Here is an 11,431-nt window from a genome sequence, read left to right on the forward strand (position 1 = left end):
ATGTTGACATTGTCGTGTCTACGTTTTTTATGTCGACCTTTTGACCTGTTGACCTTTCCCATTCAACCCTTTTCATGTCGACCTTTTGGGGTAGACTTATTGACTTTCTATCTAGACACTGTAGATTTAACAACTAGAACCAGTTGCATTGCAAAGGATGCAAATAAATATGTTTTTGCATGCAGGGTAAATACTGGCTGCTTTACATGTTGCTATGAATACTGCACAGCATTATTTTTACCCTGCCATCTAGATTTGAGTTTGGACACCATTCCAAGGCCATAGAGAGATTGCACCTGCACAAGATAAAGTAGGGGCATGACCTAAACATGGAGGTGTGACCATGCCCCCTATTAAGAATGGCAAAAAACTATTTATGTGACTTAAAAAAGGGGGGCGCTGTGAGGCCCTCAGCCAAGCACAAATCATGGGGGCTTATAATCCGTTAGATTTCTAACCCCCACTTGGAGATAGAGGAGAAAGTTGCACTCAGGAGCCGATTCAGACCTGCACGCTGGTGCTGTGCGTGTTCATCTATGCCCCTGTGCAGGGCTGTGAACGGATGTGTACGAGTACACATCCATTCGCTAGAGCCTGCACAGAGGAAAAATCATTTCATGGTTTCTCCGCTCCCCGGCGCTCGCAGCTGCCACTTGACCCAGGAGTCACACGGTGGCTGCTGGTTTTGAAGCGAAATCAGGGGGGGGGGGGGGCGATGTCATGTGCCCGCCCCGTTTGGCTATCTATGCTATACAGCAATAAAATAGAATCGTCTCCCTGAAGTGTTGGAAGATGAAGGGGGATATTTACTAAGATGGGATGTTGCTATGGGTAACCAATCAGATCCTGTCTATTCTCTTCTAGAAGGTGCTCAATTCTGATCGGTTGCCAATAACAACATCCCATGTGAAATAGAACTCCCATCTTAGTAAATTTACCCCTTCATGTTCCAAAATTTCAGGGAGACGATTCTATTTTATTGCTGAGTAACACAGATAAATGTATATATATGAAACACATTTATTCAGTGAAAATGTTGTACATCTGTGTTGTTAAGAAAACAAATGGAAATGTGGAACTTGAGTCTTGTACCATTACGTCATTTAAGTATTTTAAAGTTATCAAAAAGTGTAGATTTCCTCTATGCATAAAATGTTTGATCATACATAAAATTCTTTTGTTGTGGCCATCAGTGTAATAAAGTTCTACAGGACACAGCGAGATGCCATGCTGGCTTCTGCGGATAAGTGGCTAACAGGTTAGTGAATCCCTTACCAAAAACCACATTCTATTAAGAGAAACACCATGTATTGAGACACAAATGCTGTGTACACGCGATTCCAGTGGGATCAAATCGCACAGCAAGGCAAACACATTTCATTTGGACTACTGTATATAATACAGATCTGTACTATATCGTTTTGCCTGCACAGTCTGTTTCACTGTACAATTTAAACTACACGGGAGCGCGCATCGGGATCGAATCAGCATCGCATGAGGCTGAAAACCATTCAATGTCCTTTCGATTTTGAAGTCAAAATCGAACACAAAATCTCACCTTGTGTACACAGCTTTAGGTTAAATACACGTTTATTTATTAGGTGAAGATAACTTGTAATAATGTGTATACACGGGACTATATGGCTTCCAATGTTGCCGATATAGTGAACATCGGAAGCCATATCGCATGCAGATCGCATGCTTTTTTAGGGCTTGGGAGCCCAATGCGCTGCCGATGCGCGCTCCCTTGTGAGTGCAAGTCGGCAGTCAGATAGAGAGGGCAGCCAAGACTATATAGTGCAGATCTGCACTATATAGTCTAAATTGTGCCACTGCATGCATGCCGTGCGATGCGAGTCCCAATGCGATCTGATCACATTGGAACTCGCATATCACGGCAAAGCTACCGTGTGTACACACCATAACCCTCACACATGTTTAGATAAAAATGTTCCTTATTATGGACAAGTTATGTTACTTGATAAATAAAGCAATTAGGATTTCCCTACTAGGCACCTGAGGCATGTGCCCAGGGGAGCTACATGCTGACTGCTGTATAAAACCCATGAATTAGTTTATTACGTTGCACCTGCATGGCAAGGAAGGAAGTCACAGTCAGAAGGTCCAAGAGCGGTTGTCTGTAGTCTACCAGGAGCTTTCAGCATCAGGACCAGCCAACCGTAGCCATAATGAAGTGGGCGGAGCCTGAGCTGTTTCCCGAACAAAAGGTGGAAATTTGACGGCGCTTGACTGGTTTGCTCAATGATGGTGATTTTTCTCGGGTTAGTGCCGAAAAAACATAAAAAATGTGTATCAGTGACACAAATCAATAATATGAAATTTCTAGGGGGTCAATGGATACCCAAAAAATGAATATATGTAGTGTGTCCCGTACCAAAACTCACATGGAGCCTGAGCTGTTAACTACAATTTTATGATGTCTATAGAGTGACACTTATTGCTACTGCTGGGTGGCTAACTGTCTTTGACTGCGGAGGCTGACACCAGTTGTGATGAAGGGGGGATAGCTGCCAATAATGTTGTCCCTATGAGTCATCTGCTCCGCTATCAGCCAATTTAACCACCTACACGATGCGTACAAAGGAGTATTCAATGAACAGGGGAAATACATTCCTGTGCTCTTCAGCACAGGGGCATTAATGGGGGCTGAGCGCTGTACTCAGATGTTACTCTAAGAGGGGGTAACACCAGAGTGCCTGTTCCTGCCACTGTAGTGTGACATTCCTGTCACTAAAGCTGGCAATACATCAGAACAACCTGCATACGAACTGGTCGTATGCAGGAGGAGCGGTCAAACGAGCGATCATATTTGCTTTAAAAGCACATACTGTACCATCTGCTCACGACTGTAATGAAAGCCGTGCAGCATGTCTCACCTGAGGGCCGAGAGCATCAACCCCAGTACAGCCACTCCTTAACCTGTTGAGTGCCAAGGGAAACAGTCAAAATAGGTGTAAAAATTGCCAAGCAAACCTTTTTATTAACCTATTGAGTGCCAACATTGCTGCAAGAGATCCTCAAAATATACGTTAAAAATGCCAGCTCCGCTCACAGCGACTGTTTTTGCGTGCAGTATTTAACAAAATGGTACTTATATGTTAGCCAGGCGCCAGGCTACTCTACGCTGACAACGTAGCTTTGGCTACGTTATCAGCATAGCCACTGCCGGGCGGCCTGCTAATCTCGGCCGTGGGGGGGGAATGTGCGGTGGCCGGGCAGACAGGGGGGGGGGGATCGACTTACATTGTCGGCGGGCGGCGGGGATGCAGCGTGGGCGGCTGGCGAAACTCTAGGCGGCGGCTAACAATGGCGGCAATTTTGTGTAGTCACTGCTGGGGGAGCACCACATGGTTTCCCAGCTCCCCAGCGGCACTACGCTAATAGCGTACTTCACGGACTGTCATGGAGGCCGGGACCGAGTGATGGAGCCACTGGGGACATCGTGGATGGTAAGTATTATGCACACACTACACACACACACACAACATGCACTTACACAATCATATGGCCACTATCCACGTCATAACCCCAGTGTCCACGTGGGCGTGGAGTTAATTTTATAAAGTGTGGCAAACCACCGAGCCCAAAGCGTGGCGAGCGGACGCAGATACGCGTCCCCTCGCGGGGCTCGCCATGCTTCGAGCTCGGTGGCGAGCTGCGCTCGCCACACTTTATAAAATTAACTCCACGTCCACGTGGACACTGGGGTTATGACGTGGATAGTGGCCATATGATCCTTTATGTGTTAGCAGGGTTCCAGTTACGTCATTTGCGTAAGTTACATACTTTACATAGCCAGCATAGTGGTGTATTGGTATTCTCAATACACCACTACGCAAACTACGTAACGGGCGCCCAACTAACATATAAGTACCAATTAACTTGAATTACTAACTTGGCTGTATTTGTAATTATTTATACTAAAAGAACAGTTGCTGTGAGCGACGCTGCCAATTTTTTGCGGATATTTTGGCACTGAAAGGGTTAATACTGGTTACATCCTACAGTTATTGACTAAGGCAGTTGTTTTCTCCTATATTCTGCTATAAGCCTTCACCTTTCTCAGAGCATGTTCAAGATTTGGACTTAGCATCCTTTTTGGGATGGTCATGTTCCAGCAATAATTCCCATACTTGTTTCATACAATACTGATAAAACAATAGAAATAAGGAGAGGTCTGGGAGGCTTGTGGGAGCTCTAGGTATGAAAGCTCAACACCATGGGGTGAGATTTAATAGGATGAGAGATTCAGAAAGTGAGAGATTTTGTGAGAAATCTCCAGGTTTTTTTAAAGCGGCAATCATTTACACGGCAAAATCAGTTTGATTTTGCTGTGTAAATGATTGCCGCTTTAAAAAAACTGGAGATTTCTCACAAAATCTCTCACTTACTGAATCTCTCATCCTATTAAATCTCACCCCATATCTCTGTGATTACTAGGCCTGGGCAGGGGATTATGGGCAGCTGAAGGCCTGCTATTTCCGTTTGTCCTGGACCCCATGATTTGTGATGGCAACTCTTTTGCTGTGTCATTAATGAAGCTGAGATTAGGCAGTCAGTTATAGAAAATGAAGACAAATATTGTATAAACTGAGATGGGAGGGACATACAGATAAATACATCCATCTTCTGTGTTCCTTCATTATAATCAAGTTGCCGATTGCAGAGTAAATGCATCCTACTGTATCTTGTGCATTCAAAAGTGATCCGCATACTTAATAACTATATTGCTTCCTACCAAGAAAAAAATAGCCTATTTGCCTATAGAAACAAACATGTTACGGTTGTACAGTATGTAAAAGTTTGGACACTAGGCTCAATGAGAGATGTCTGGTGTGAATGAGCCACAACGTCATCTGCTACTCCACTAGCTTTGGGTGTCTTTTTGCAGAAAATGTGTCTTCGGATGCCAGTGCCGTAACTAAACATATCGGTGCTATGTGCCAGAAAGGGAATTGGTACACACCTGCATACTGAAATTAGTACCAATTCACATTACACCACACAGTAGTGTCCGTTATTCACATTATTCTACACAGTGCCAGTTGTCCACATTCTGCAGCTGCACACAGGCCCTTAGTCTGGTTCACTCGCAAAGGCAAATTCCTTCTCAAATGGACAAAACCATGTGCACTGCAGGTGGGGCAGATGTAACATGTGCAGAGAGAGTTAGATTTGTGGGGTTTTACTTCAAAGTGAGATCTATATTGCAGTTTAAAAATAAAGCAGTCTGTATTTTCCCTGCACAGAAACAAAATAACTCACCCAAATCTAATTCCCTCTGCACATATTACATCTGCTCCCTCCCCCTGCAATACACATGGTTTTGTCCATTTGAGAAGGAGTTTGCCTTTACGAGTGAACCAGAATAAGGGCCACAGGGTGCGTTATATTGTGTGGGCCAGATACAGTGTAGGTTGGATACAGTGTAGGTTGGATATAGTGTGGGGCAGATGCAGCCAGTGGCGTATCTATAATGGGTGCAGCCATTTTGGTAATACTTACCCTCAGGAGTCCCGTGGTAGCGACAGAAGCGCTGCAGAAATAAACTGGAAATATGGCACGGTGGCCATTTTAGGTTAGGTTGGATACAGTGTGGGATATAGTGATTGATTTTAAGTGGCTGAGAGCTGTGACAGATGGCTCACTTTGCCAGCGGCCGCCCGTTAATTCAATGGGAATTCTGAAGTCTCCTGTTCTCCCGCCGCTGCCGCAGCGACTTCCTAGCATGCTGGTCTTTCTCCCTGCTCTGCAGACTAGGTGGGCGCAAGTGGTGCACCCACAGTGCAGATGTGCTGTTGGCAATGCACCACTGGCGCACAAGTAGTCTGCAGAGCAGGAGAGAGTCGGATGCACCAGGAGACGGATTCATTTGATATGGGACACTTGTAGATTTGTGTGTGACTGAATCTCTATATGAAGCAGAATGGAACTTGGTATGGAAAAAAGCCACAGCTGCTGCATCATAGCATGTCACTCAGAGACTCGGGCACACATATATCCAGATGTAATATATTAAATTCATCTGCACAGTCCTCTGGTACATCCTAGTCATAAAAAAATGTCTCAAATAACCTGGACAAATTGTCACTATGGTTTTTTTATTTTTCCAATCTGCTTAATTTGTTGTGGACAAGAGCTGTTCTGCACACAGTAATTTCCACCATTGTGTCGTCTTGTTTTCTATCACGGGAAGGTCTGGCTGAATGGCATAGTCCTACCGCTGGAATGTTCCTGTGGTTCAAGATAAAAGGAGTGCAAGATACACATCAGATGATCATGTCAAAAGCAGTCAGCAAAGAGGTAAAGCTTCAGTGTTTGAAGATGTTTTACAGGTGGTAAATCAATGCCGTCTTTGAGGTTTTAATGTGAACAAAAACAAAAAATAATCTGGGTGGCGTTACTATACAAAGGAAAAGAGATTAATGGAAATGTCCTAGGTATATAGGCGGTGTCGAAGCCAGTTTGCATTTATTTGTTTCTACAGTTAGGTTTAGTGACAAAGCACATGCAGATATTCTGTGTTAGGAATTTCAGTTAAAAGAACAAAATTAACATCCTAGATAAGAGAGAGAAAAGACAAACTGAGAGAAAAGACAAACTAACTGCGAGGGGAGACGGCTCATTTATCCAGGACTATGAGCGTCGCAAAGACCAGCGCTAGAATTTTATTGTATATCCTCTGTATTATAAACATTCTGGTTTTTTTTTACTGTTATGCTTTTATTGACATTCTATTCAAACTGTATGGTGGGAGCATTAACTTATACTAGCTACACTCTCTACAATATTGCAGGAGAGATCCTTCAGTTTTGCCATTGTATGACATAAGTGACCTAGAGCCAGATGATTATCTTCATCACTTAGGTGGAGATTTACCAACACTTGAAGGTAGATTAATTACTAGCCAATCAAATTCTACCATTTGAGAAGATGTGTGTGGAAAAAGGAGCTGGTCCTTTATCTCTCTCCAAGCCAGATAATAACCAGCTGCATGACAAGGGCCCCAGTGAAGCCAGAAATGGATAGTTGGTCAAATAGCTGGATCTCCCAACCACCTGTGAATGAACCCCCATACATAATAGAAGATTATTAAAAGATATCGCCTATTTTAGCCCTTCTGAGCGATTAGTGTGTCAGCTGAATATCATTAACGATGCATGATCCTGAGTATTGTGAACGGCGACCCAATGACCCCTCCCCCAGTTGTCTGTGCTGCATTGCCAATGTTGACTATATCGTTAAGGAGACCTGCTAGCAGCAAGGGCGGGCGACGTCACTGAGCGATAGTTTCAACAATATCGTTCAGTGGAGGTCATTCAGGTTGATTCGCAAATATGCAAAATTCACAGCTTTGCGAGTCAACCACTCGCCATCCGCATGACCGTCCGCCCCCCCACCCTCCGAGTTTCCCCACACGCATGCCAATCAATGTTTTACATACACACCCATTCTCAGTTTGCGTGTGGGGAGAAAATCATTTGATGGTCGCCAACCATAGAATGATTTCTTAGGTGCTCACAAATCTGCAACGCTCTCTGGTGTCTAAGATTTGCAGCTACATGGTACGGGAATAGGGCAGGCAGCTGACATCCGGTGATGTCAGCTTCCCGCGACCCGGCCGCTTTTCCATGGGAGCGCCCAGCGTTTTCATGGGAACGCCCATGAAACACTGGGCAACGCCCCCCCCCACCCGCACTGCTGGCTGCAAGCGGCCGTCGAATAATCAATTTGCCGTGGCCGCTTGCACAATGCAGCTGCACATGAACATAACTGTTTATGCGCAGTCGTGAAACATCACACCCCCCGCTGTGCGAACGTGCAGGGAAGCAAGGGAACCTAAATGCAGACCAGGGTGTAAGTTATTGTTCGCCCTGGCTTAGCGATGATATTGTTAATGGTGTTGGCGGTAGAGTCCATCGCCTATTGTGTACCGTGCTCTATGCTGAGTCTGTATTTCAACATGTATTAACTGTATTGTTTCTTCCGCTCCATCATCCCTGTTACTGGCATTTGTTTAAATGTTTGGAATAAATATGCCAGTTGTATGGGGAAAGTAGTGAATATTTTAAGCATGTTACAATCATCTTCAGGAAATGCCATTCATGCCTATTTCATAACAGTTAGGGTACAGTTGGGCAATAATAAGTGATTGTCAGCTTTAAGTGAAGGTTAACATCCAGAGACATGGTACAATAACAGACCGGTGCATCTGTCGTACCTACAGGTTCTTCTAGTCCCTGGCTCAGCATTTAGTATTGACACTTCAGAGGCCAGTTGTTATGTGAGGGCATCTTTCTCCCTGTCTACTCCAGAGCAGATAGACCAGGTAAGGACTATGTTACATTATTTGTTGTACGCCAGATGGGTTCTGTATCATACTGCAGAAATTGTGATTAAATTCCTCAACAACTCATTTTTAATTTGCACAATTGCACACCTTACTTTTATTGCTGGATTATTTGTTTTCTCTTAATTACCATTGTCTCTAGGAGTCATTTTAATTTTGAATGGATTACTTTGGGCTGAAGATAAAAAGAAAGCATTTTCACATCCGGCAGGGATACATTGAAAGTAGGGTGGATCTTATGATGCAAAACTTGCCCTGTTACAGCACCCGATGTCCCATGCCATCTTGAGATGGCACATCAGGTGCTGGAAGAGGGCGGGCAGAGGGCGGCGGAGTTGTGAAGTGCTAGAAGTAACGCTATCGGGCAGCAGGAGACAGCAGTGGTCAGCGGTGGCGGGTGTGTGGGTGCCGAGATGAGGACAGAAGTAGTGCTAGTGGGCGGAGGGGGTCAGCAGTGTCGGCAGAATTGTTTAAAACATTGGGCAGCCCTCTGAGCGCTACACTACTCCTCTGCTCATCCTCTTCCACGCTGCCAGTTGGCCCACCAGCCCCCTCTCCCCAAACCTCATGCCGCTGGCATTCCCTCCGCCTCCCAAAAACCACAAGAGATGGCTCCTGCAATTTGATAGATCTTATGTGCAGCACATAATATCTATCGACGCAACACTCAATGGTGTGCCCATGCATCTACTCGAATGGTCCCTTAAAAATGCATACAATCGTTCTATTTATCGGCCAGATGTGGTTGAAATCCAATGATTGCATGCAATATCTCACAAGTGTATGGGCAGCATTACAGTCACAGGAAATGACACTCCACTATAATCCTGAATTGTCATAGGCCTCATTACCCTGTATATTAGTACAGGTACTAGCTGTACCTCCCTGATAGTGGCCCTGGTGTTAGTTAGTTTATATATTGTTTGCACATGTGTAGTGCAGTGTTAAAATCACTAGAGGAGCACATGTGTCCAGATTGTGGGTGGCATGTACTAACATGAAAATGTGGCCAAAGCTCAGAAGAATATGTAAAAAACTCCAGACGCAATACATTCTGGAGATTGGATCTTGTAGGCAAAACCATCTATAGATGGCGTTATAGAAGCTTATTGACTTCTCTTTGCATCCTTCCTGAAGGGGATCCAATCAGATCCCTCCCAGGGACCCCTGCCACCGCATGTGCAGATAGAACACCCAGGCCTGTCATCGCAAATGACAACTGTTTTTGGACTATGCTGTGTGTAGTACATCCTGCCCTGTAGGTGAAGAAGTACACAAGTTTATGGCCAGAAGATGTCAGTAAGGGGGCACACCCCAATTTAATAAAAGTAGATTGTTTATTTATTAATAGCACCATAAAAAGTTAAGGTTTTGACCCCTCAGGGCCATTGTTAAGACATCCACCACAGCAAGGCTTAACGTGTTCCTGGGGAGGTGGGGGAACTCATTTCCCTCACCCATTAGGCAGAGCCAGGACCAGTGGTATGGTTTTTGACACCCCCTGCAAACTATACTGCTTTTCTGTTAAAAATTACTGTACTGGGCCAAGGAGGAGGTTGAATTAGTTCCATCTCACTTTTACAGGTGGTGAAACTCAGTTGCACCCTGCCCCCCCCCCCCCCCCCCCCACACACACACACACTTTAATTACTGCACCAGAGGCACATCAGTACAGCATGTAACAGATCGTATACTGACCATGCCTCCTGGCCTCTGTTAAATAGCACACCGATTAATTGATTGGCAGGAAGTAACCCATAGCCAGATTAATGGCATCCAAAACACTGTGGGGTAAATTTACTAAAGTGTGAGTTTTTAGATGTGAGAGATGTTGCCCACAGCAACCAATCAAATTCTAGCTTTTATCCTTTAGAATGAGCTAATTAAATGCTAAGGATAATTTGATTGGTTGTAATGTAATGATATGTACAATTGTTAAATACAGCCTGCACACAGGCCCATCCCAGCCACAGGGGGATATCTATCAAATCTCGGAGAAAGAGGTTGGAGAAATTGCTCATAGCAAACAATAAGATTCTAACTGTCATGTTTGTAGAATGACAGAAGCTGATTGGGTGATACTTTATTTCTATTCAAGAGTTGATAAATATCCCCCATAGTATTACTAAAGATGATCCATATTTGTTATAAGTTACTGTATTGGGAGGAGACAATTTACTTTAATTTTTCTATTACAAAATCCATAAATTCATACACGAAATGGTTCTGGGTGTATATTATTTCATGTGATATAACAATGAATGAATGATAGCACATTGTCTGCTGGGATAATAGGGTGTTAAATTGAATATTGTAGAAATCTGTTTTATTTCAATCTTATTGAATGTTCTCATTATTTTGGACACTAGGGATTGCAGAGACTGGCATCACTTATCATTGAAGAAAGAAAATGAGCAAATTATCTTAGATTTTTCTACAGGATGTCACATGCTCTCAGTGTATTACACGGATAAAATAAGCGCGAGAATAATTACTCTCTTGTGCACAGAATTATGGAAGCCCGTCTACAGAGCCGCTGGCGCACAAGTTTTGTCAGAGTTTGAGCTTCGTTTGGAATAATACATGTTAATTCTTCCTGGTCTCACTCCAAATGAAACTAGATATTAAAGACCTATTTATTACCCCTTTGTATGCATTGACAGCCTCAATTTCTTATCAGATATATGTATACACTTGGATGTCAAATGATAAATAATAAATGATCCGTATACTTAATTAAGAAAACAAATCTGGAATATAGTACTGTAGATTTTGATGTAGGCATGGAAACGTGTTGTGTTTTTTTCATGACCCTAAAGATATATTTGTAATTTATGTAAGTAGAAATTTTCTAAATAAGGTTGCTAAATATGAACTAACACATGGGAGAACCAATCATTAGAAAAAGACACCACTCATGAACATATGCATACAGTTACAAATTAAAGACTGTATGTATGAACATATCCAAGTTAGATTCAACATCCAGAATACGAGAGCATTAGCCCAACAAATCGGAATTGAGCAGCAGCAGACAATTATGGCATTCTAGTATACTCC

The 11,431-nt window shown here is 43.5% G+C and overlaps 1 protein-coding gene across 2 annotated transcripts in view; it reads left to right on the top strand.

The window, feature by feature from the left end:
- The window catches only part of AADAT (aminoadipate aminotransferase), a 100,404-nt gene extending 89,284 nt beyond the window's left edge, over positions 1–11,120 (top strand). For both annotated transcript variants that reach the window (XM_083170939.1, XM_083170943.1), the window contains exons 11-14: positions 1,194–1,258; positions 6,218–6,324; positions 8,249–8,350; positions 10,741–11,120. In XM_083170939.1, the coding sequence (XP_083027065.1) occupies positions 1,194–1,258; positions 6,218–6,324; positions 8,249–8,350; positions 10,741–10,785 (319 nt within the window). In that variant the 3' untranslated portion in view covers positions 10,786–11,120. The remainder of the gene's footprint in view (positions 1–1,193; positions 1,259–6,217; positions 6,325–8,248; positions 8,351–10,740) is intronic.
- Positions 11,121–11,431: the final 311 nt, after the last annotated feature.

This window comes from Crinia signifera, chromosome 1 (genome assembly GCF_055691185.1).
Source record: "Crinia signifera chromosome 1, ASM5569118v1, whole genome shotgun sequence".
Taxonomy (NCBI): Eukaryota; Metazoa; Chordata; class Amphibia; order Anura; family Myobatrachidae; genus Crinia; species Crinia signifera.